General features: G+C 39.7%; 1 protein-coding gene across 2 annotated transcripts in view; it reads left to right on the forward strand.

The window, feature by feature from the left end:
• The window catches only part of SESN3 (sestrin 3), a 75102-nt gene that overhangs the window by 26282 nt on the left and 22451 nt on the right, over positions 1-26369 (forward strand). For both annotated transcript variants that reach the window (XM_047877581.1, XM_047877580.1), the window contains exons 2-4: positions 19327-19392; positions 22235-22432; positions 23881-24063. In XM_047877581.1, the coding sequence (XP_047733537.1) occupies positions 22325-22432; positions 23881-24063 (291 nt within the window). In that variant the 5' untranslated portion in view covers positions 19327-19392; positions 22235-22324. The remainder of the gene's footprint in view (positions 1-19326; positions 19393-22234; positions 22433-23880; positions 24064-26369) is intronic.

Consider the following 26369-nt stretch of genomic DNA (forward strand, 5'->3'; position numbering starts at 1 on the left):
CATACTGATTGATTGGTTGGTTGATTTGAATGTGTGTTTTTAACTTGGAATGTCCAGTGCAATACTCTGGTTCCTAGTCTATGTCTTTTTAGTGCTTAAAAATTAGTAAAGCTTAGATCATATGAATCATCTTTATTTTGAGTTAACTAAAACACTAGGGATTTAGTCTACTAACACTCAAGCCTTAAGAAGAGGTTGTCCTTGGGGCGCCTGGGTGGCGCAGTCGGTTAAGCGTCCGACTTCAGCCAGGTCACGATCTCACGGTCCGTGAGTTCGAGCCCCGCGTCAGGCTCTGGGCTGATGGCTCGGAGCCTGGAGCCTGTTTCCGAGTCTGTGTCACCCTCTCTCTCTGCCCCTCCCCCGTTCATGCTCTGTCTCTCTCTGTCCCAAAAATAAATAAAAACGTTGAAAAAAAAAATTTAAAAAAAGAAGAGGTTGTCCTTAGTTTTTAAGTTAAATTAGTTACATAGAAGGATAAAGAAAAGAAGGGTGCATGAATAGCATCTGTATACAAGCTAATCTGGAAAATGGGAGGAGATATCAGAAGAATAACAAATTGGAGAAAGTCTTTTTGATAATTAGAAGATAACTTTCAGAGAATTTAATTGTAACATAATTACAGCTCTTTCAATCAAAACTACACTGAGAATTTTGTTGCCAAAACAAATTCAAAATATTTGGATGTGGAATAATTCTATTCAGCGTTAAATGTCTCTGTGTGTGTGTGTGTGTGTGTGTGTGTGTGTGTGTGTGTTGTGTGTATGTGTTAGAAGTAGCATGAGTCTATGATGATAATAATTGCTTAAGATGGTTGTTGTCCAAAAGTAGCTACTTAATATCATTAAATGTATAACAGTCTTAGTAATGTATAGAGATGTTATATGACCAGTCAACATTTATTGAGCAAAATGTTTAAATTTATTATCAAGTAAGATGGAACCCTTCTTTTATTTTTTTAGTTTTTTTTTAAGTTTATTTTATTTATTTTGAGAGAGAAAGAGCACACAAGTGGAGGACAGAGAGAGAGAGAGAGAGAGAGAGAGAGAGAGAGAGAATCCTTCTGCACTGTCAGTGCAGAGCCCAACATGGGGCTCGATCCCACAAATGTGAGATCATGACCTGAGCTGAAGTCAGTAGTCAGATGTTTAACCAACTGAGCCACCTGGGCACCCCTAGAACACTTCTTTTAGAATTGTGTTAGTGAAACAGAGGGAAAATCCATTTAAAGGTATGATCAGGTGTCATTTAAGTGAGAACCCAGAAGAGGATCGGTTTGAATGACTCAATGTAGAGAATGTAGGAACTGAGTGAGGTCTTGTGAGAGGAGTTGGCAACACTTTAATAAATACGAAGAAGAGGGGCACCTCTGTGGCTCAGTCAGTTACGCGTCAACTCTTGGTTTCGGCTAGGGTCTTGATCTCACAGTTCATGGGATCATCCCCCACTGACAGTGCAGAGCCTGCTTGGGATTCTTTCTCTCTCTCTGTTTGTACTCTCTCTGTCTCTCAAAATAAATAAATGAACTTTTAAAAAATATGAAGGGGGCGCCTGGGTGGCTCAGTTGGTTAGGCATCTGACTTCGGCTCAGGCCATGATCTCACGGTTCGTGAGTTCGGGCCCTGCATTGGGCTCTCTACTGTCAGCCCCGAGCCAGCTTGGGATCCTCTGTTCCCTTCTCTCTCTTTTCCTCCCCCACTTATGCTCTTTCTCTCTCTCTCTCTCTCAAAAATAAATAAACCTTAAAAGAATTTTTTTAATATGAAGAAGGAATGTGGCATTCCACCTAGACGTTCAAGGACAAAGGAACAAAAGGCACAGGAATATGCAGGGGCACCTGGGTGTCTCAGTTGGTTGAGCACACGCCTTCAGTTCAGGGGCCATGATCTTGCAGTCTGTGAGTTCGAGCCCCGTGTCGGGCTCTGTGCTGACAGCTCAGAGCCTGGAGTCTGCCTCGGATTCTGTGTCTCCTTCTCTCTCTGTCCCTCCCCCACTCATGTTCTGTCTCTCAAAAATGAATAAATTTTTAAATTTAAAAAAATTTTTTAAAACAGAAAGAAATATGCCAAAGAGTTTTTGGGAGTCAGCACGCCAGGGTAGCTGACGTGAAGTGCTCGTGTCAGAACACTTGGAAAACACATACTGGAAAGCTATGCAAGGGGCAGAAGGTTGAAAACTTTGCCTTCTTCTTTCTACTGTCCCCTTCCTCCCCCCACCGCACCCCCATAGCTGGGGATATAATGATGTATTAAAATGGGATAGTGGTGGTGGAAATGGAACACATATTCATCCCCAAAAGAGACCTTGTGAGCTGGTAGTAAGATAACCTAGTGTGAGGTTGCTATTGAATGTTAGAGTGTCCTGAATGGTAGGAAGTGCATGCCTTCAAAGTTTTGTTTTGTTTTGTTTTTAATTTTTTTATTTTAGAGAGAGAGGGCACATGAGCAGGGGGAGAGGGGCAGAGGGAGAGAGAATCTTAAGCAGGCTCCACCCTCACCACAGAGCCCGATCTGGGGCTTGATCTCAAGACCCCGGGATCATGACCCGAACCCAGATCAAGTGTCCGATGCTCAACCGACTGCGCCACCCAGGCACCCTGGAAGTGTGGGTCTTTAAATGTGGATGAAAGTAATCAAACACTTCACTCTTGCCAGCAGTCTCATCTCCATGAAATGCATATCCTTCTGTATACCTACCTTGTAAACTTCTATCTCAGGATCGTGAGAGTCCACCTAAATCCAAGATGCCTCCTTCTCTTATTTCTTTTTTATCCGTTGGTGTCACCATTATCCATCTATCCACGCTTCCAATTCAGCATTCTGTGAGGCAGCCTAGACTTCTCTCACTACCTCCTCTCGTATCCAGTCAGCCAATCCGTTCCATTTATTCTGTCTCCTAAGTAGCTCTCCCCAAAATGCCTTTTCTTAATCCTTACTGCTTAGTTAACAAGCCTTCTCTCCTAGAAATCATAGTAGCCCTCTAACACGTGTTCTGTTCTCCAGCCTCCCCCACACCAGTCCATTTTCTAGTCGATGTCAGAAATGTTTTCTTAAAAGATAAATAGAATCTGTTTAATATTGTCTGTTATTTATATGAAGTCCTAAACTCTTCGGTATGGCATTCAGGATATGACTCTTGCCTTATTGTGTCTCTAGCCTTATTCCCTCAGAGAATCCCTGAGGGATAATGTAGAACAGCATGTAGTTCCCCAGCTGTGTCACAGCTTTACATTTTCTATTCCTTTTACCTGGGATGTTGTACCCACATATACCCATCTATTTTCTAGGTGGCCTGAAACACTTCTGTCCCTTCCTAGAGATGTATCCCATTGGGAAAGCTTTTTTGATCCGCCTTGCAGGCAGAGCTAAGTATTCCTCCTTTGGTCATCTCTGCTATAGCTCCTAACGTCTATTGTAATTGTACATCCATTTTTATTTACCTGATGTTGCCTGGAGGTCAGCACTTACGCTTTATCTTCATACTCCCAGTACGCAGCCCAAGCCCTTCCAAAAAACAGCCTTTTAAAAACAAAACATCTGTTGAACAAATTAATAGTTCTTTATAAAAGTCCCAGTGTTTCACTTTAATCTCAGTAAGGTTTAAACACACGTAACACATTTTTTCGTCTTCTAGTTGTATTATAAGTTACCACAACTTTATTTTAATAATTGTCACGTAATAAGTGCCTGTTATGTGGCAGGTGCACTGATAGGCACCATTAAAAAAATTACCATAAACATGTCTAGCTGTACAAAAGCAGAAAACATAGCACACTGAGCCTCCAAAAGCCATCGCCAAATTCAGTATTGGTTAAGACTTTGCCACTTTTACTTCTTCGATCTGGTATTGTCATTGTTGCTGAAGTAATTTAAATTCGATCTCAAAACCCATTTTCTTTTTTTAAATTTTTTTTTAACATTTATTTTTGAGACAAGGAGAGACAGAGCATGAACGGGGGAGGGTCAGAGAGAGGGAGACACAGAATCTGAAACAGGCTCCAGGCTCCAAGCTGTCCGCACAGAGCCCGACGCGGGGCTCGAACTCACGGACCGCGAGATCATGACCTGAGCCCAAGTCGGCCACTTAACGGACTGAGCCACCCAGGCGCCCCGTAAACCCGTTTTCTTTTACCCTTGCTTCGTTAGTATGTATTTCTAAAATACGCGAATACATTCCTGTATAACTACAGTGGTAAACACCACACCTAACAAAATTGGCAGTAATTGCTTAATACCATGTAATATTTCACCGTACTCAATTTCCTCCCATTGCTTCTGTCTTTCGGGTTGACCTTTTCTGAATTAGGTCCACCAAAGCTACGTCTTGGAAGTCTCACTTAAGAGTAGTCTCTCCTCTTTTGCTGCTGTTGTTGTTTCTCAGGCCTTTAAACAGTTGGCTAGTTGTCCTACAGAATATTTCATCATCTGGGTATTTTTCTGCGTTTCCTCGTGTTGTCTTTTAAGTGCGCCTCTAACCCTCTGTTTCCTGTTAACTTGAAGTTTGGACTCAAAGCTTGATTAGATTCAGGTTCAAGTTACTTTTTGTACATAGACATTTTCCTAATCCTTTTTTATGGCTGTATCAATGGGATAGATTCTTAGAAGTGACCTTGCTGGGTCACAGGATAAATGCATATGTAATTTTTCCAGGAGTTGTCAAATTCCTGTCCATGAGAGTTCTTTGATTTTGGCATTCCCACAAGTTTTGAGAGTATCTGTTCCCTTACAGTGTTGCCAATAAATAATATGTTGCCTAACTTGGATTTTTGCCAATCTGATATAAGAAATATATTTGCTCTTCTCTTTTATGAGTAATTTCTTCCCTTAATGCCCATTCTTTATCTAGTTTTTGATTTGGTTTTGGTTTTTTCCTCTTGATTTTTAGGAGCTCACTATAAAATTAGAGAATTAACTATTATCTGTGTTAAGTTGCAAGTATTTACCATCTGATTTTGCTTACGGTATTTTTGTAGCGTGCAAATTGTGTATGTGTGTGTATGCGCACATGCATATGTGTGTGTGCATGTGTGGTTGAATACCAGGGTTGTTTTTTTTTTATTGTTTCTGGATTTCGAGTCATAATTAAGAAAGTTTATCGGTTTGTGCATGTGTTCATATGTCAACACAACTCTTACTTATGGAAATAATATTTTACTATATGGTACAGGTAGCCTCCCACTCCCAAATTGTGCTCTTCCACAGGGTTTGCTTGGTCATTTGTAATTGAATGTTTATTTTACAAATAAGAAAATGAGCGCTTCCATAGAAGTTCTGTGACCATGTAGTAATGAGAAAAACAAACCATCATAATTGTTCTTAAGAGTTTCTTAATATTTTGTCTTAATATGAAGGTTAAATGTAGCAATCCTTTTGCGGATGACTGAAACCATTTATAAGGATACATAATTAAAAGAGGGACAAGAGCGTATTGGAAACATTTATTTCAATCAGTGGTTCCCAAAGTGCAGTCTGTGGATCTCTAGACCTTAGTGACTCAAGTCAGAGCAGAGGCATCACACGGTAATGGTAACCCCTGTTATCCTCACCGCCCTGTATTCACAGTAAACAAGTCAATTTCACTCAAGAATAATCCTGATGTTGATGAGACAGTAGAGATTATACATTTTATTACATCTCGACCATTGAATACTTACCTTTTTGAGTCTGTTTCAGAATAGAGAATATGGGCAAAGCTCTTCTGCTCGCCAAACATGGTGGTTGTCTCAAGGCAAAGCAAGTGTGACTGAGTTGTGAGTCAAACTGTTCATTTTATGGAACACCATTTTTCGTGAAAGGATGACTGATAACCATCGTTTCAGACTTGGGTATTTAGCAGACATTTTCACAAAAATGAACACAGTGAGCCTGCCGCTTTAAGGCGAACAACTGACAGGATTTATTGCCAATGATAAAATTTGAGCTTTCACGAGAAAAGAATTTTAGAAGACTGGTGTCCTTTACCATGAGCTTTGACCACTTCTCAGTACTTGCGGATGTCTCTGATGTGATCAGTGGTGGTAGTAACAAATCTTATTTTTAATTTTATGTTAAATGTGTCAATATTTTAAAAACCCGCAAAGCTCAGGGAACCAATACTTTCTAAATGACCAGTGGTTAACATTACAGAAGCACAAGTGGGTAAATGATCGATTCAAAGTACAAGATAAGCCAATAGCTTTTAATGTGATGGAGTAAAGAGTTTATTGATAAGGCTTCAGATTCCACAGTGCAACAAACTTTTAAAAACTACCGTTTGTCCGGTTTTAGTGTAGTACCAAAGGATGTGCAAAATTATGTGAAAAGGCTATTAAAATATGCCTGCTTTTCATAGCTACACCTTTGTGAGGCCAGATTTTACTCATGGTGTATAATCACTGCACCAGATAACAACATTTTGAATGAAGAAGGAAATATAAGACTCCAGCTCTTTTTCTTTTTTTTTTTTTTTTTAATTTTTTAACACTTACTTATTTGTGAGAGAGAGTCAGCATGAACGAGGGAGGTGCAGAGAGAGAGGGAGACACAGAATCCAAAGCAGGCTCCAGGCTCCGAGCTGTCAGCACAGAGCCCGATGCGGGGCTCGAACTCACGGACTGTGAGATCATGACCTGAGCCGAAGTCGGACGCCCAACCGACTGAGCCACCCAGGTGCCGCGAGACTCCAGTTCTTTTTAATTAAGCCAGATATTTGCACAAATGTAAAATAATGCTTCTCTTCTCGGTAATTTGTTGTTGTTGTTTATAGTTTCCAAAAAACTCATTTGTGTTAACATGTGATGGGTTTTTTTACTTTTAAATGTAAACAAATAAATTTTTGAAATGTTCGTTGGTTTAATTCCTTAAACGGTGATTATTGAGAGATGTTACTTACATCTGGGGTCAATAATTTTAACACAAAGATGTCCTGACATCAGGAAGTTTGTGAACCATCCATTTAAATGAGCATAACCATTAATGGTTTTCATTGTAATTACAATAGGTGTTAAGCTTCCCTTGTGAATATTAAAGCACAATTTTGTAGTCCTCTGTTTATAGACTTTGACAACTTAGAACAGAAATGAAGTTAATGAGAATTTACAGATCAGATTTTTCTATTCCGGGCAAAAATTAAAACACAACAGTTCTTTTCAAAGCCACGCAAAAACTTCCATTTTTCTTTTTAAATTTCACTAAAACTGAGGTTGAGTATAATTCAACGTAAAATCAAGCATACTTTAATTGGCTCAGCCGTTGTGTTCCTGGAAGGCTGTGTGAAAGGTATTTTCTCCATTCAAAGAAGAGCATGAGTTCTTGTTATTTTTGAATACTCAGTGTGTAAAGAAGTATTGGTTTTCAAGCGGTGAAAATGCTTACATTTTGCGAATCTCTAGAAATCAACTGTATTTAATGTTTTCTTCCTTTGCGTCCTCTAAGCTAAGCAAGGGATCTGTATTTTGTTAATCACTGTGGCTTGAAGGATCTGGAAACTGGCCTGGCGTTTTGTGTTCCAGTAGGGTGACATAAAGGCCTTTTGATTTTCTTACAACCTAGTCAGTAGATGCTGAGTTATAGAAGTTTGATTTAAAACTGTGTATCCGTTGGGGCGCCTGGGCGGCTCAGTGGATTAAGCATCTGACTCTTAGTTTCAACTCAGGTCATGATCTCATGGTTTGTGGGATTGAGCCCAGCGTTCGACTCGGTGCTGACAGCATAGAGCCCGCTCGGGATTCTCTCTCCTTCTCTCTCTGCCCCTCCCCTGCTTGCTTGCTATCTCTCTCTCTCAAATCAGTAAGTGAACATTTAAAAAGAAAAAGACTGTGTTTCCCTATATACCAAGGGAACTACATTCACAGCACTTTTTTTGTTTCTCCAAAAGACTTGTACTATCGACCATATACTGATTATCATCAGAATATTATGTAACTGTATTTGTCTCTAATAGGAGTCTTACTTTCTAAAACTCACAATTTTAATTTCTTTGAATCTAACGAGTACATAATTTTAATAGTAAATCTTTGTAAAATCAAGGAGAGTTTTCATTATTACAGAATACAAAACTTTAAAAACTGTTTATAGGGATGTAAGGCTCTTGTCAATACTTTTGGGGAACTTGGGGAGAGATCCTATAATTGGTGGTAGAAAAGTATATTGTCTATATGTTAATAGGGAAGTATTGAGTTAGGTAGTTATTACAGATTTGCGTTATCTCAGATACAAAGAGTAATAGTTCTCTCTTCTTTTTTTTTTTTTTTTTTTTTTTTTTTGAGAGAGAGGATCTCAAGCAGGCTCCACACAGAGCTCAATCCCATGACTCTGGGATCATGACCTGAGCCTAAATCAAGAGTTGGACGCTCAACTGATTGAGCCACCCAGGCGCCTCTCTCTCCTCATTTTCTTGGGCTTTAGCCCAAAATTTTAATAGCATAGTCAGCACTTCTGCGTCTCTTAAAAAAAGTGCTCAATGCTGAAAAACTTATATAGGAGCCTTTGTGGCTCAAGATTAGTGTCACAGCATGTTATAACATTATTACTGATTTCTAGAAAATACTACAGATTATAGGAAATTGCAGATCTTGCTTGTTCTATCAATATAAAAAAATAAACAAGTGGGAAAAAGTGTCACATAGGGAACTCAGAGGGTACGAGGAAGGTAATGGATTGATGTCCAGGACTGTGTTTATTAGTTTAACTTCTTGTTTCTCGATAAGAATACAGAGAATGACCTCAAGTCCATAGGATGCTCTTGCCGTGCTGAAAGAAGAGTAAAAGGATGGAAGAGCCTGTACCAGACTCCTGTCTCCTAAGTTCAGTGCAACAAATAGACGAGTAGCTATTATTTTCATGTTGCTGTGTTACGCAATACTACAGATACTGCATCAGAAATCGATCATGCTCTTTAAGGTGCTTATTTATTGTTTGAGAGGAGTAATAAGATAATGATACACATTAATAGCTATAAGAGAAACAAAATTGTGAATCTTAAGAAGAATAGCTTTAAATTCATAGCAGAGCTTGGGAATTGGTAGGAATGGGGGGAGGGGAGCCCAAAAGAGACAGTATTGGAGCTGGATCTTAGCACCTCAAGGAATGGGGAGAATTTCAATAGACATTAAAAAGGGAAGACAGAGTCTTGGGGAATGCTGGTTCAAATATATCTGAATTCCACAGAATACAGAAAAGACTGCCGTATTAGAACTACCAACTTTTAATTTATAGGTGAATCTAACTTGATGGATTCATGCTACTCTGTGGCATTACATGGAACGTAGAAAGGGAGGTGTGTTCTTTGCTGCTCGCCTCTCGGGTGACCTTGGACATGAACACGATTTTAGATTGACTCCAGTCCGAAGGGTTACCTAGCTAGCTAGCAGTATGTTATTACTTGTGCTGTTTAAAGACTATCCTAGCTTCCGATTTGTTTTTAATGTTTCCACCTTTGTAAATTTGTGCCACTCTGTGGCTGTACAGGGTGCTAGTGGTCCTTTCGTTTTTGCAAGTTTGCTATCCCATAGTCAGTATGAAAATGGAAGCACTTGCCTGCTCTTTGCACAGGTGTTCACCATGTGTTCTAATGAGTAAAATTTAAGAGATTTTGCACTAGCCAACATTTAGAAAGTCATTTAGAAATTTTTCATTTAGAAATTCATCTATTTTGCAGTGCAAATTTAACTCAGTAGCTACCCTTTGCTCTATGGATATACATGTTTAATTATTGGTGGGATGAGATGTATTCATCTTTGCGTACTTAGATACACCTACCGCAACAACTATGATTACTGATTCCTGCTAGTGATAAATAATACTTCTCCATAGGTGAGTTTGTCTATCTTTAGGCCCACAGTTGGTAAAACAAATTTCCCAGATGGTTCCTACTACTTTGGCACACCAAGGTTTTTATTTTTTTAATGAGAGTTACTTAATCATGATGTCTCGTTATTTCTTGGAGCTCCTTTTTTGAAAAATGAAATCGATAAATACTATTATTTAAATGATGATTACATAAAACTTCCAGAAATGGACGAGACGTTTCCCTCACACTGTATACTGTATTAAGATGAAATCCTCAAAGATGAACAAGGCACTTTCTGAGCCCACCTGGACTGGGCAGCCTGGTAAGAGAATGAGGAGGTAAAGACATCACTGAAACAAATACACTTGATGAGTGCATTGCTTTTGGTGGAAGTGTTATGAGATTGCAAGTTAAAATTTTCATCCGTATGTGTTGTTAATGCTGAAGTTCACAGTCAACAAGGTCTTTGCATTGTTCTTCCGGTGATTCTACCCAGGGTTGGAGCTACTGTTGTAGGAAGGACTCGATAGGCTTTTACTAGATCAGTTCAAAGGAGTCCACTCCTGGGCCCAGGCCCTGAGAATGAGGCAGGATCCCCTACCTGTGAAGGGGAATTTGAAGTGTCCTTTGGCGTGTCAGTGCATTTCTGCCACACCCTCCGATGCCGGGCTCCGCTTCTGATGCCCAGTGAGTGGTTCTTTGCACCACCCTTCACTGTAAGGAATAGGAGAGATGTTGGTGACATTTCCCCCTGGGTACAATTGCCATTTTCTGCTTCCATATCTTTTCTCACAAAATAACCTTAGATCTCCATTATTATAATATCAGGCAGGCTAATACGTATTATAATCTAGTGTAGGAGAAGTCACAATTTTGTTAAATTGTCTTTGAGGCCATTTTGGGGTGGTGGGAACATAAGGTATATTCCAGGTCATTACAGAAATTTAAATGTGAATTTACCGTAAAATTACCTCTGTTGTAGTTCATCGCGAAGCCTGTTCTTTTCTCATTAAGGTATGGATAGAGAGAGTTTATATCTCTGTTCCTCTCCATTTGCCCTTTTCCTCTGAAATATGTAATGTCATCAATTTTTATAAAGCCAGCCATTGTTCCTGAAATTGTCTGCCAAGGAATAAAAAAATGGCATCAGCATTATTTCATAGCATAGAGCCACCTGTCCATCTCTGCCCTTTTTGCAGTGGTTTGTGCCAAAGTGAAACGTCTGAAAAAAAAGGAGATTCAACAACCGAAATGTACTATTCGTGTTGATAATTGCAGTTGGCTTTCTTATAGTCACACTTTAAAACTCTGTTTGGGGCATGTGTTTCATATGTCAGATGTTTTGTCACCGTCATGTGTTAAAAAAAAAAAAAAAAAGAATGTTGAAGCTATAAAACTGTCTTCTCAGGATATCTTTTAAAACTGTGGGATTAGTATGCTCCGTAGAGTCAAATCTCTGTTTTGCCATCATTTTTAAAAATTTTTATTAAGTTTATTTATTTATTTTGAGAGAGAGAGAGAGAGAGAACAAAGGAGGGCAGAGAGAGAGGGAGACAGAATCCCTAGCAGACTCTGGCTGTCAGTGTGAGCCTGATGTGGGGCTCGATCTCACAGACTGTGAGATCATGACCTGAGCCAAGATCAAGAGGCAGACGCTTAATCGACTGAACCACCAGGTGTTCTTGCCATAATTTTTATATGTTGAAGATATAAAAAGAAAAAAAAAACCTCTTCTTGTAAGTGTCTCTATGTAAAAACTTAATTGTACATATTACTCAGTATTTTTCTGTCCTGTAGAGATAAATTCATAAGCGGTTTTTACATTTTAATAAATAGAATGTGTATGTGCTTTGCTTTTCCATTGTAAACTGGTGAGATGGGTAAAAATTTAATTTAATTAAAAGTATTTAGGAGCAGGAAGTGCAGAAATTAATTCCGCTGAGCAGTCAGCTTTTTAGAGCCAAGTAATTTGTTGATTACCTCTAAAAACTCATAATTTTAAGAATTCCTAACTTCCAAGTATCTTAATTTCCTATTGGGATTAATTTATATAAAGTTATCTGGTAAACTGCTTGGCTGTTGCATGTCAAAAGAAGCAACTTTCTAAATATAATTAATCTTCATCCTTTCAGTGTTTTCTAGCAGATTATGACTTAATAAGCATAATCTCTGCTGATGAATTTCAAGCACAATTTCTTTTAGCTATAATGATATATCTGAAAAAAAGAAACTTTCCTTATGGTAGCATTCTTGACCTTAAAACCCTTGTAAAACAATCTTAAAACACATAGAACTGACAGAATATCAGTTCCTTTAACTATTTTTTTTCTTGATTGAAATTACAGAGTTTTGTGGGGAAAAAAATGTAAACAAATCCTGTGACTGCGAAGACATTTGAAAACAAAGCACAATTACATTTACTGTTGTCTGAAGTTTCTTGAAATTTTCTATACCCTTTGATTTTTTAACACTAAAGTCAACATTTTAGAGACTTTCTTCTTTTTCATTAGTAATCTGAACATTGTCATCAAATCAAGACTCCAAAGAATGGGATCTTCCGGCTTTTCTGCCATTACAGTTAATTTGTTGGTTTTCCAGTTTTAATATGCAAATTAACTTTGATTTGATTTCCATAAAGTGACTGTAATACGTGATACATGTTTATTATGCTTATATTCATCCCTGAAATTTTAACCATTCTGTATTTTTGCAACATCCCAGTTGCTAAAGTCAGGATTGATTGATGTTATGGAGCAATGCTGTACCATAGACTCTTTGGCGATGATTCGAAAAGTCTAGATTGGCATTGTATACAGCATGACACTCATTAGCAACATGTGACTATTGCACACCATCAGACATGACAAGTGTAATTAAGGCACCAAATTTTTAACTTTATTTAATGTTAACTTAAATTTCAATTGCCACATTGTGACTAGTGGCTACTGTAATGGACAGTGTAGCTTCAAAAACCTTAAGGGCTAATTTTGCGATTTTAGATGTCTTAACATTTTTTTACTTTTCTAAACCCAACGTGGGGCTTGAACCCACAACCCCGAAGATCAAGAGTCACATGCTCTACCAACTGAGCCAGACCGGCGCCCTGGGATTTTAGATGTTTGTAGGAATAAAACAAGGCCATTGTGCAAGAGTCGCTAGTACGAACAAAACCATTTGTTTCTGCAGAATAAGATATTAGTTTTATACTTAGAAAGAGGAAAATATGGCACTATTCTTCTCAAAACTAATGCAGCTGCAGGTGACTTTCACTTCTAGAACAACCCTTGAATTCTTGAATTAGAGCAGCATCTGTTGAGAAAATATAGCTCTTCTAGTTTGGGTGTTTTGTTTTGTTTTGCATTAGGGAAAATTGGCAGAAGAAAAATAAAACTAAGACCTTATTTTGTATTGTGCTTTGCATTTTTTTTTAAATGTTTATTTTTGAGAGAGAAAATCCCAAGCAGGCCCCATGCTGGTAGTATCAGTGTGGGGCTCGACGCCAGGCTGGACCTGGGGCTGGACTCGGGGCCCGAACTCATGAACTGTGAGATCATGACCTGACCTGACATCAAGAGTCAGATGCTTAACCGGCTGAGCCCCCCAGGTGCTTTGCATTTTTGTGTGTGTTATGTTCTCAAAGCCTCCCGAAAAGAGGGAAAGCTAAGAAAGACCTCAAAGTGAAAATTATTCTTATTTGTGAGAGGAAAATATTTCTCAACTCCTATGGCTGGGGAGGATCTGTGGAGAGGATGACTTAAAGCTTTAGTTGGGAAAAGGCAGTTACAGGATTTGTCGAGTGTTTGAATGCAGATTCGTAGGATGCAGAGTCAAAGAGAACTCTGAATCGGAACCAGGGCTACTGGTGCGTGGCAGTGATTTCATAACTCAGACAGGAAGGTGAGACGGGACAGTGGCTCTGGGGTAGAAGGTTAGTTTTAAGCTTGGTTTTAAGGTGCAAAGAGTACAAACAGGTGATGTCACAGGCCAATCAAAACGCCCCAAAGCCAGACTGAAGGGCAGAGAAGAGCCAGATACAAGGAGTCCAGTGCATGGCTTGCTCATTTTCATTCACCTGCCCTTTTCTCTCCACCCTCCTCTCCCCGGGACAGTGACTGTCACACCATTCAGTAAATGTGGTTTTATGTAAGGAAGATGGAAGCCCTGGAAGAAAATACTCACTTGAGAGAACAACTATTCATGAAACAAAGGCAGAGGATGTCTAGGAAAAGTGTAACAATGGTCAAAGACTAGGTAGATCAGGGTGGTCCGGCGTTATGGAAGCAACCAAGGGTAGAATTGCACAGGAGACACATCTGAACCATGCAAGGAGGCAAGAAAACTGGCCATTGTGTAAGGAGCATCTCAGCTGGGATCTGAAGAGCACGTTTGTGTGAAAACCACAAAAGTAGTGGTTGCCAAGGGCTGGGGGGGGGGGGGGGGGGGGAGGGAAAAGCAGAGTTGTTGTTCAGTGGGTATAAAATTTCAGTTATGCAAGAGAAAAAGTCCTAGACATCTGTTGTATAACATTGTACTTAACAGTTAACAATACTGTACCGTACTACCTGACTTGTCCCGAGAGTAGGTCTTATGTGTTTCTTAGCATAATTTTTTGAAAGGGAGAAACAGTTTTTATTTTTCTGGAGACGATCTGTAATACCAACAGAAACGGAGATAACGATTCTTGGAACGGGCCGATTTTGTGTGTTTTTCCTGAATTGTCCTTCTCTGGATTCACTCTTAATTTGAGAGCATTTCTGCAATTACGTTAAGATGCTTGGTTATGGGATTGAGGAGGTGTGATCATCAAACTGATAGCTCAGCAGAGAAATCATTTCTCGTGTCAAAAAGGCATTAAAAATGCCTAAGATGTGATTTTAAAAAAGTAAATGAAGAGTCTAGAGAGGTGCTGTCTGGCAGAACCTTCTGCCTTGGCACACGGGAATGTCTGCACTGTCCTTTGCAGTAGCCATGGGCGCATGTGGCTGGTGAGTGTGTGAAGTGTGACTAGTGTGATTGAGGAACTGTACTTTTAACTTTATTTAGCTTTAATTAATCTAGATGTAGTCACATGTGGCTGATGGCTACCTTACAAGGCAACACAGGTCTAGGGACTTCAGAAAAGTTAATCGGGGTATGAATGAGGTAGGAAATCAGTCCTGGATGCTTGTTGTTGTTATATAAAGTTTCTTTATTTCTGACACACAAAGAGGGAGAGCGTGAGCAGGGGAGGGGCAGAGTGGGGGGAGAGAATCCCAAGCAGGCTCTGCCTTGTGAGCGCAGAGCCAGTTGTGGGGCTCAGTCCTACGAACCCTGAAATCATGACCTGATTTATTAACTGAATTACATAGTGATTTTTAGAAACCAGTCATATTGGTAGTAAATCATTCTGTCTCCCACAGTCCCTTTGTACACTTTTAGTTTATTTTTCCTTCCCTATATTTTCTTTGAATTTTATTTATTATTTCTAAAGGACATAAAAACCTCCACTCATCTCCCCATTGGCATTTTCCTCCTCACACCTGTGATTGGTCCTCACAGTCTCTTAACTGCTTTTTTCATTTGAAATGATTAGTCATCAAGGAAATTACTTTTCATGTATGACTGCATTAGGCTGTACTATAAAGAGAATATTTGAAATTTTGTTTTCTATAACTTACAGAGGCTAGCAGAGGGAAGAAAGCTGTTATTTTCTTTTAAATTATTTTTTTGGGTAAAACTAGATTGTGGTTGATGTAGACCAGAAATACCAATATTAGAAATTCTAAATCACTCCTTTTTACGTGGAGTCCTCTAGTGTATTTGACCAGTAGGCTGCAATATGCTTATCATTACTTGATAAATACAGCCTAGATGCCTTTCTGAAACTTGAGCAGGTTTAGGTGATCATTATTCAATGTATTTATTCTGATACGATTCCGAAAATTGATGGGGATTGTGTGCCAGGCTCATGAGGGCAGGGACCCTTTCTGTTTCACTTCCTCTGTATGCCCCGAGTCTGACGCAGTATCTGATTAGGTTCTCAAAAACTCATTAAATGCCTGGCCGCCTACTTTTGTCAGTTTGTTTTGTAACTGCGATTGAAGTAAGGGATTTGATTAGCTATTTTGTGTTTGGTAGGCTTTCTGATTGTAAGGAATAAAAAAGATTCTGGCTACCTCATGGAGGGAGAAAGGGGCAGGAGGAAGGGAGAAAAAGACACAGGAGAGCCCACGGTTAGACTTGACTTCCTCTAGTAACTCCATAGAAACTCTAGTGCTGTTCTCCTTGGAAGCAGGTACTATTGTTGCCTCCTCTAATGCTTCCTTCTTGTGTTCTCTGCTCTGCTTCTGAGTGCTATTTTGTTGCTCTTCTCTCTGTCACAGTGCATTCCTTTCATACAAGTCTAGCAACTCTAGATCTTAGTGGTCCAGCTGAGTACCCTCAATTCTGTTTGGGCAGAACTTTTGCATCAAGGCACCCGTAGGCTGCAGATGAGCCTCTGTGTTGATTGGTCTAGTCTGCTGTGGCCAGGAGACGAGGTCACGTGAACTAGATCCTGCCATCCTTGCATAAGGAATCGTTTAGAGTGGCTTCCTCAGTTTACAGGTTTCCTGAGGAGGACTTGGTGGCATCTGAAACTTAGTACACTCGTTTCCAGTAGACCTCTGTTCTCATGTTTGATTTCCCACGCAGTCTTTATAATCTTTGTCAACCGTGACATTGACATACATTGTGTTAGTTTCAGGTGTACAACATAATGATCCGACGCTCACCTACATTGCAAAAGTCGAGTTACCGTCTGTCACCATGCAGAGTTCCACATTTTTTGGTCTTGTGATGAGAACTTTTTAAGAATTACTTTCGGGGCGCCTGGGTGGCGCAGTCGGTTAAGCGTCCGACTTCAGCCAGGTCACGATCTCGCGGTCCGTGGGTTCGAGCCCCGCGTCGGGCTCTGGGCTGATGGCTCAGAGCCTGGAGCCTGTTTCCGATTCTGTGTCTCCCTCTCTCTCTGCCCCTCGCCCGTTCATGCTCTGTCTCTCTCTGTCCCAAAAATAAATAAACGTTGAAAAAAAAATTTAAAAAAAAAAAAAAAAAAAAAAGAATTACTTTCTTAGCAACTTTCAAATTTGCTATGCAATATTATTGACCGTAGTCGCCGTGACTTACTTGTTTTATAACTGGAAGTTGGTGCCTCTTTGTCTTCCTCACCACTTTGCCCACCTCTCCACCCTTCTCCCCTCTGGGAGTCAGCCATCAGTTTTCTCTGTCTAGGAATTTGGTTTGGTTTTGTGTGTTCATTTGTTTTATCATTTAGATTCCACATGTAGTGAAATCACACAGTATTTACCTTTGTCTAACGTCCGTCATTTGGCATAATGTCCTCAAGGTCTATTCGTGTTGTCACAGATGGAAAGATTCCTTTCTTTTTTATGGCTGAAAGGTATTCCATTGTCATATACAGTATACTACATCTTTATCCATTCATCCATTCATGAAATCCATTCATGAATACTTAGATTATTTCCATATCTTGATTATTGTAAATAATGCTGCAATAAACATAGAGGTGTATTTATATGTTTCCAAATTAGTGTTTTCATTTTCTTCAGATAAGTTCCTAGCAGTAGGATGGCTAGATATATGGTAGTTCTATTTTTAATTTTTTTTAAGTTTATTATTCATTTTTGAGAGAGAAAGAACGCTCATGCAGGTGGGGGAGGGCAGAGAAAGAGGGAGCCCAACGCTGAGCTCGATCCCCCCACCCTGGGATCATGACCTGAGTCAAAATCAAGAGTGGGCACCCCTCCATTCAAGTCTTTAATCCATATTGAGACAATTTTTGTGTGTGGGGTAAGCATAGTCCCTAGTTTTGTGTTACGGTTTCATAGGGCTTCTTTTTTAGAACTTTAGAATATTGCTTTTATTATAGAAAATTAAGTGGCTCTCCTCTCTCTCCTTCTAGCTAAGAAGGACTTCAAAGACTTGAGAGCCTCCCTCTGACCATCTCTGCTCTTCAACATGCCTGCAGAGAAGTTATAATTACCTGATTGAAATATTTCTGGCTTTGTGGATAGCACACTTAAATAGGGATACCAAATATATTTTTAATTAAAAATTTCTTAACAAAAATTTTCTAACTTGAAAAACTCTAACCCTCAGACACACCATTGGCGGTCTACCAGTTCCTTCTCAGTGTAGCAAGAGTTGCACTAAGCATCACTGTGCTCTCCGTTTCTTGGATTAAGTGAACCTCCACTTCTCCATGTTTCACATTTTTTCTTAAAGCTTCACAACTTTATCGTGGGCATGTTTATTCCTGCCTTATTCAGGAAAAACCCCCACAGGTCAGGTCATTGCTCTGAGGAGTCGCAAGCAATCCTCTGAATTCCACCTTTCGTTGTAGCTCAGATTGAGGTGTAACAGTCCGCTAGTATAATATCAGATACGATTTTATTAGGGAGCCCGACCGTTTTCAGTCATGTCGAAAACGGGCTAAAAATCTCTGGTGCTACAGAATATGACCAAGGGAAATGAAATTTCAGAAGCCTACTGTGTATCCCGCGCTGGGATAGTAGCTTGCCCCATTATCTGTTTTTGTTTTTAAGTTTTATTTTGATTCCAGTTAGTTAAACATGGTTTTCCTATTAGCTTCAGGTATACACTGTAGCGATTCAGCACTTCCGTTACATCACCCGGAGCTTGTCTCAAGTGCACTCCTTAATCCCCATCACCTGTTTCACCCATCCCCCTCCCCCCCTCCCCTCTGGCAACCATCGGTTTGTCCTCTGCAGTTAAGAGTGTTTCTTGTTTTGTCTCTCTCTTATTTTTTCCCCCTTGTATGTTTGTTTTGTTTCTTAAATTCCACATATGAGTGAAATCTTATGCTATTTGTCTTTCTCTAACTGATTTATTTATACTCTCTAGGTACATTCATGTTGTTACAAATGGCAAGACTTTGTTCTTTTTTTAAAAATTTTTTTTAATGTTTATTCATTTTTTGAAAGACAGAGAGAGACAGAGCACAAGCAGGGGTGGGGCAGAGAGAAAGGGAGGCACAGAATCCTAAGCAGGCTCCAGGCTCTGAGCTGTCAGCACAGAGCCCCACGTGGGTCTCAAACTCACTAACCACGAGATCATGACCTGAGCCGAAGTCGGACACTCAACCGACTGAGCCACCCTGGTGCCCCAAGACTTCGTTCTTTTTTATGGCTGAATGATATTCCACTGTGTGTATGTATACATATATATACATACACATAGTGAAATATCTCACTTCTTTTTTGTCCATCCATCAATGGATGGACACTGGGGCTGCTTCCATATCTTGGCTATTGTAAGTAATGGTGCTATAAACATAGGAATGCGTGCATCCCTTTGAATTAGTGTCTTGTATTCTCTGGGTAAATACCCAGTAGTGCGATTGCTGGATTTTCTGGGATCTGAGATTTGAACTTTATTTTGATTTTATATAATTCTATTTATTTATTCAATTTGGTTGAGTACCTCAGCAATAAATCTGTACCAATTTAACTTTCCTTAGAAAGTCATCATTAATACATAAAACTTTTCTTTTAAAAACAGGATAAAAGAATCAGAGTGTCTCAACCCTTGACAAGAGGACCAAGTGCCTTTATTCCAGAGAAGGAAGTAAGTTTATCTGTGTTAAAATACACTAAGTGTGACTCACAAAAAAGCAACTTCATTATATCAAAGAATATTTCCATTTTTTAAAATATTTTTTTAAGTTTATTTATTTTGGGGGGAGGGGAGGGGCAGATAGAGAGAATCCTAAGCAGGCTCCACACTGTCAGCACAGAGCCCGACATGAGGCTCGATCTCACTAACTGTGAGATCATGACCTGAGCCAAGATTAAGAGGTGGACGCTCAACCGAATGAGTCACCTAGGCTCCCCTCTCCATTTTTAATATGGAAGTAAACCTGTGTTTTGCTCTTGTTTCTTATTTATATGTCAGAGAACCACAGAGATATTTTCTTTTGAATGTCACTTACAAGTTGATGTGTATAAGAATCTGCCTTTTTATTTTAGAGTTAGTTGTCCTATGCGGTTAGAAAAATTAAATTTTACCCTATTTGATTTCAAATATAACTTTTCTGAACAAAGCTGCTAACAGTAATGAAGTTTTTTTTTTAATTAAGTTTAATATTAACTTGAAGGTTTTTGGGTTTTTAAATAGCCACCATTTCATGGTGAGTATAGGCTATATAAATGTTAAGAAAATAAATATTTTGAAATGAAAATATGAGTTTCCCAACTAAACCTATTAAACAAAACGTGCTGTTACATCATTAGCAATTACTCTTTTGTTTTGGTTCTAAGTCTCCGGGCAGAATGTCAATATAATCTGTATAATCTGTACCTTTGGTGAAGGTGGGGAGTCAAGATGGTAAATGCAAGAAAGGTGGGGAGTCAAGATGGTAATGCAAAGGAAATTATAACCAATAGAAGATTTGTGCCTGTTTTGTGGATATACATCTCTATGAAAGATCATAGCAATGTGCAGGACTTCCTAGATTCCTAGGTGCCTCTCAGATAGAAACTTGAGCTAAGAAAAGTTTAAGAACCCCTGATTGAGGAGTTTTTCTCTGCTTGAAGGAGTTATTAACTTACTGAATATGATTGTATATGCTGATTGACTATTTACTGCAAAGACATTCATCTTAGAGCATCAGCGTTATTCCTATACTGTTCTTAAAGTAGTCAAAAAAGATTGTTTACAGAGCAGCTCTTATCTGCGGGGCATTTTCTGAACAGAAGGGAAGAATAGAATTTGAAGAATGTCTACCAGGTCATGGCCAGTGTCAGTTTTTCTTCATCTTCATTTTGCTTTTTTAGTGACCTTACCGTTTGAATGGAAAGGTTAAAGGAAAGTTAACAGTAATGTTTGGAGAACTCGGCATCTCTAGCTGATCTTGGTAGTGACCAGTCATTAGAAAGACAGCTGTGCCAATGCCCATTTTCCTCAGACAGGGTAGGGGCCGCTCTTGGCAGAGTGATTGCCTCATATACATAAAGACTTCCAGAAACAGCTGTGTTCACGCTGTGTATCTGAAGGTCATCTGGTTTGCAGAAGCCACCACTGTTTTCGGGACCTCTTGCATCTATTAATGTCTTCCGCATCAGTTAAACAAAAGAAACTGCTGGGGAAAACAAAACCAAACCAACAAATCTCTTTTTAATGACACGTGGTTGACCCAGATCTTACTGCTGTTCACATCACTTGGTCCCTGTAGTTGACAAAATGTGGGGAAATGGGCAAATGAAAGTGTATGTGGCTTTTTAACTAGCTGAACTGAAATTGCTTTTTTACACCATTGTAATTAACATTTCCTCACAGTTCACACTTTTCAAACATTGTATTTCCTTTGGGATTACATTTTCCTCAGTCAATAGTGCCTTTGTGTAATTTGTACTTATTTTTTCAGAAGAGACTGTGAAGCCAGCCCTAAAGAGTAAACAGAGTTTCTGATAGCAGTATGGGTCTTTAGAAAGACCATTAGCGTGGACTTCAGAAAATCTGGATTCTAGACCAGGCTGTGCTGTTAACTCGATGCATGAGCTCGAATTTCATTCTGAATCTAAAGTGGGGAATGTATTCTTAAGTCTGGAATTCTAATTCTAAAGTATCAGTAAGTAATGAACCAATCAGAGAAATATTCATCTCATGTCCATTAATTCCCACAGAGCCAGCTCTCTTCTACAAGGTGCTGATAAGCTCTTAGCACCTTCAGAGCCAATTCTTGGTGTGATGCCCAAGCTGTCATTGTGTATAAAGCTATATGGACTCATCTATTCTTGAGAAAGCTCTTTTGATTCCCTGGGATGGAGGACGTCCATTTTAATAACTAACCTTGTTTGTAGTCATTAATAACAATAGGCTGAAAATAAGAATGAGCGTATTCTAGTGTCCTTACTAATTTTTTCAATGAACACTTTCTACAAATTATATTTTCCTTTGTCCCTAAAAGAACTTCAGAAAGCTTTTTATTTAATGTTGAATGAAAACAAGCAAAAGATCAGACCGAAAATATTTGCCTTGAGATTATGTGATTAAGTATCTTCGTGGGCCGTTGCGATAAAATTGTAAATACATGAACCAAACGCCACTGCTTTCGCCTCACCACGAATTGGTGTAATAACGGCCAGGCAAGTGGGCCCTGAAAATTTGCCTTATGTGCCTGGTGCAGCAGATGGAAGCGTCTTTTCTCCAGACTCGTAGCTGTGTGTATAGTGTTTGATAACTCGACATTTGTTGTCTAATAAATGATGGTCCCAGAGCCAAGAAAGAGTGGTGCTTTCTTTTTTTTTTTTTTTTTTTTTTATTTCTGTTTCTAGCCTGAGCAACTGCGTAATTTCAGTGTCTGTTCATATGAAAAGAACATTCATTTGCTTCGACGGTGGCATAATTTCGGTCAACGAAAGATACGTTAGTTCTCGGTAATCATTTTGTGTGTTTCTTGACTGTTTAGGTTGTCCAAGCAAACACAGTGGATGAACGTACTAACTTTCTCGTGGAAGAATACTCTACATCCGGTCGCCTGGACAACATCACACAGGTCATGAGTTTGCACGCTCAGTACCTGGAGTCTTTCCTGCGGAGCCAGTTCTACATGCTGCGCATGGACGGCCCCCTTCCTCTGCCGCACCGGCACTACATCGCAATAATGGTGCGCTGGGTTCCCCGTCTCCTGATTCGCGGGACGTCGTCCTCGCGCGCTCCTTCTCCGCCCTTCTAGTGTGTGTGTGTTCGTGTGTGTAGAGCTGCGTATCATTTTGTAGAACGAAGAATTGAACAAGCCCGTGGCTTTTCGGACACCGTCTCTTGGATACATTTTGACTGCTTTCAAATTCCTTAAGGCACTGAATATTTCTCATTTAAGTGTGTCAGTCTCTTGTTAATGATGCGTCTAGGGTCCAAAGCGATAGCCCTAATATCCCACAAGTTTGGGGTTTGCTACTGGCACCTTGTTTTTATTATGAATATGAAACAGGTTGGTTGTGACCTCTTGTTCAGCCGTTTAATACGTGAAGTGCATCACTAATCTGGCCAAAGAAGAGGAAAGTATCAGCACCAGTGGAGACTCTGGATAAGAGAATTCTTAAATGGATGATAACACTGCCAAGTATCCTACTTGGTACAAACTAGTTAATGTTTCGCTGGGGGTGGGGAGAGAATTATAAATCGGGATGGTAGGCAGCAGGAGCGAGAAGGATAGAAAGAAACAGTGTTACAGTTGGACTGTTAGTGGAGAAAAAGAGGAGGGACATGGCCCAAGTGCCATGTGTTGAGAGTGTAGGAGAACAGCTGGGGAGTTAGCAGGCTAGTTTAACGTGATGATCCTGTTTATGCACTCCCTGCGGTTTTAAACAAGAGAAAGGCAGCGTTCTGTGTTCTGTCGACTGATGAACACGCCCGAGACTGTAATTCCGGCTTCCAGTGTTGACGACAGTCAGGCCGAAGGCAGACTTAGAACGATCACAAACTAAGAGATAAACAAGATACAGAAAACAGAACGAGCAAACAGTGCTATTTCGCTGAGAGGCAGTCCTGGGGAAGAGAGCTGTGAAAAGTCTGCTTTGCATGGATTTCCCAGATTGGCGGTTTTGACTGCATAGGAAGGAACAGTGTCCGCCGGCTTTAGTCTTATCTCAGTAGGGCTGATGTGCACAGATAATTCTGAAATCACAGTTATCTTGCCGGGGTAAGAGAGACGGCCAAATTAGCCTGCCTTCTTGAGTGGGGAGAATACAAGTTAGTGAGCTTTTACTGTGTCTCAGGTAGAATATAGTTTATATCACTTACGATAATGAAACGGACATGTATTTTCTTGACACAGCTAGAAAGTGGATTCTAGGTTGACCTGTGCCAGCTTCTGGATGAGGAAGGAATTGCCTTCATGTGACAAGTGTTTGCTTATACAGATACCAGCCACGTGTATTGAGTCAGGAATCTATGGCAGTATTGTGATACAAGTTTCAGAAGGAAGAGGAATCTGTAAGAAAAGAATTTACTGGTGTTAAAATTATTAAATGCCAAATAAATGATTTGTTTAGAAATAGTAGACTAAGACTTTTACCATGATGGTTCTGTCACCGAACTCTTTTTGTGTTTTAGGCTGCAGCTAGACATCAGTGTTCTTACTTAATAAACATGCATGTGGATGAATTTTTAAAGACAGGAGGGATTGCTGAGTGGTTGAATGGCTTGGAATACGTACCACAAAGACTGAAGAATCTTAATGAAATAAATAAGCTGCTAGCACACCGACCATGGCTCATCACGAAAGAGCACATTCAGGTACCAAGTGCTGGGTTGTAAGAAGGTTTACTAATGATTCTAACTAAGAGCTTTTTTGTTTTGGGTTTTTTTGTTTGTTTGGTTTTGGTTTTTTTGTTTTTGTTTTTGCTTAAGACTTAGTATTAAATACTTGCATATTAGAAATTTAAACATAGTGTATCAGTATGTAGAAGAGATAAATGTAGAAAGTCTGTAATTTAGGTGCAGATGAGTATGCCTCCTTAGGTAATCAGTAATTCGCTCTGTGGGTACTTTAGTGAGTGGCGAAGAGAAAAGTTGATTTCTGTTTTCAGGCAGGAGGTGGAACAAAGAAAATAAACTGGCAGTTTAGGATACCTGGGTTCTCACATGTTTGTGACCTTTAGTGAATTCACTTCTGTGGGCCTCAGTTCCCCCATCCGTAAAGTGAGGGGCCTGGATTAAATGAGTTCTAAGCCCTTTTCTGGTTCTTAACATTTCATAATTTTAAGATTTGCAAGATACAGTTTTGCAAATACAAAGTGATTTGCCAAGTGGTGCGAACACTGAAATGCTCCATGGACCCGCCAGCTTAAAGGAGAAACAGAAACAGAGTTGCGATTGACTAGAGCACTTGGTAGCAGAAAGGAGCTTCAGTGAGGCCATTATGCAATATCCCGGCACTGTGCTTGGCATTTGGTAACTATTCAGTACCTAGCAGCTGTCATCGAAATTACTATCAGAGAAGTCTTAGGTATTTAAAATCTCTGCTTCTAATGTATATAAATGTTCTTGGTGTTTTTGATACTCTTCTTAGACTACATTTTTGTTAATTATTTCCCCAGTTAAACCAAGCCGAGCTTTGGTTATTCTTTATACTCGTAGCTTTTGAATATCTGTCTGGGAACACATGAAAACATAATGCTGTCCTGAAGTTTGTGTTCTGATTTGATAATGTGTAACTTAGAAGAAGTAATCATTATTTTTATGTCATATGTTAATAACTTGGTGCCCTGTGGTTTGGTGGGTCTAAAAAGGGAGACCCTGCCCTTACCCATGCTTGGAATCTAGGGGAAGAAAGAAAGAGAGGTAATGACGATGATCACCACACCGTAGTGTATGAAGGTATGAATAAAAAGAATGGGACCAGGAAGTTGCATGAAAGAGGTAACATTTGAGACAGGTCTTGAAGAGTAAGTGGGAATTTTCAGGTAGCAGAAGGTATTCCAGACAGACAGTGGAAACATTTTATGTTGGGAAAGTAGCCAATAGCTTTGGGTGACTGAATCAAGGGCAGGTTATGTGAGGTGGGGGTAAGAGATGGGAAGAATTGAGAGCATGTTGTTATGACACGGCAGATACTGTACTAAAGAATTTATGTCCTATCCTTAGAAAGTTGTGTTCTCCAGAGTCATGTTATGTCACCTCAGGGGTACACAAGGCAGTTCTTCAAAATGTTAGCAAATCGTGTATATGCACGCATGTGTGCACATGTATTCTCTCCTTAATCAGTTTCTCTACTTGTATATTTTACAATATTAGTAGTACAGCATATTTTTATAACTAACTATATAAAATGTACTTTATGAGTATTTTTTTTTAATATGTCTTAATTTATACGTAAATGTACGTGCTCTCAGGGGTTGGGCCCCTCCAACTGGCACTGTCAGAAGTATATGTGATCAAAAGATGTTGATCCTAGGGAATCCCTAGGATAAAGAATGAAGAACCATTAAAGGTTCTTGAGCTGAGTTGTAATATGAGTGTATGTGGTGGTGCAGAAGACAAATCACAAATGGTACAGGCTAGACACAGGGGAGCCAGTCATAAAGCCATTGCCGCAGTCCACTTGAGAGATGACTTTTTTTAAGCCCTGGAGAGATAAAGAGGAGCGATCAGACTGTATGTAAGCAGTCTGCATGAGAAAAAGCAGGGCTTGCTGATTCATAGAATGTGAGGGTGGAGGGGCTGGGTGAGACAGGAGAATCAGTAAGGTTTCTACCTTCCTGACCGGGCAGGAGGCAGTGCCATGAGCGGGGAGGCATACACGCAGCCCTGAGAATGGAAGATTGTGACATCCATTTAGTGATGTCCAGTTACCGGAGGAAACACAGGTCTGTGACTCAAGATCAAGGATAGATTAGAAATAAAATCAGACAGTTATTTACAGATAAGCGAAGATCAAGTTGAATGAATGGCTGATCCTTCCGGGGAGATACTGCACAAGGAAAGGAGATCATGGGTAGAAGAGAGCATTTCAGAGGCAAGCAGAAGAAGAAGGGGGCTGGGAGGGAGATGGGGAGACATGCATCACCGGGTAGACAGGGTGCAGAACAAATTAGTGAAAG

This window comes from Prionailurus viverrinus, chromosome D1 (genome assembly GCF_022837055.1).
Source record: "Prionailurus viverrinus isolate Anna chromosome D1, UM_Priviv_1.0, whole genome shotgun sequence".
In the NCBI taxonomy this organism is placed as follows: domain Eukaryota; kingdom Metazoa; phylum Chordata; class Mammalia; order Carnivora; family Felidae; genus Prionailurus; species Prionailurus viverrinus.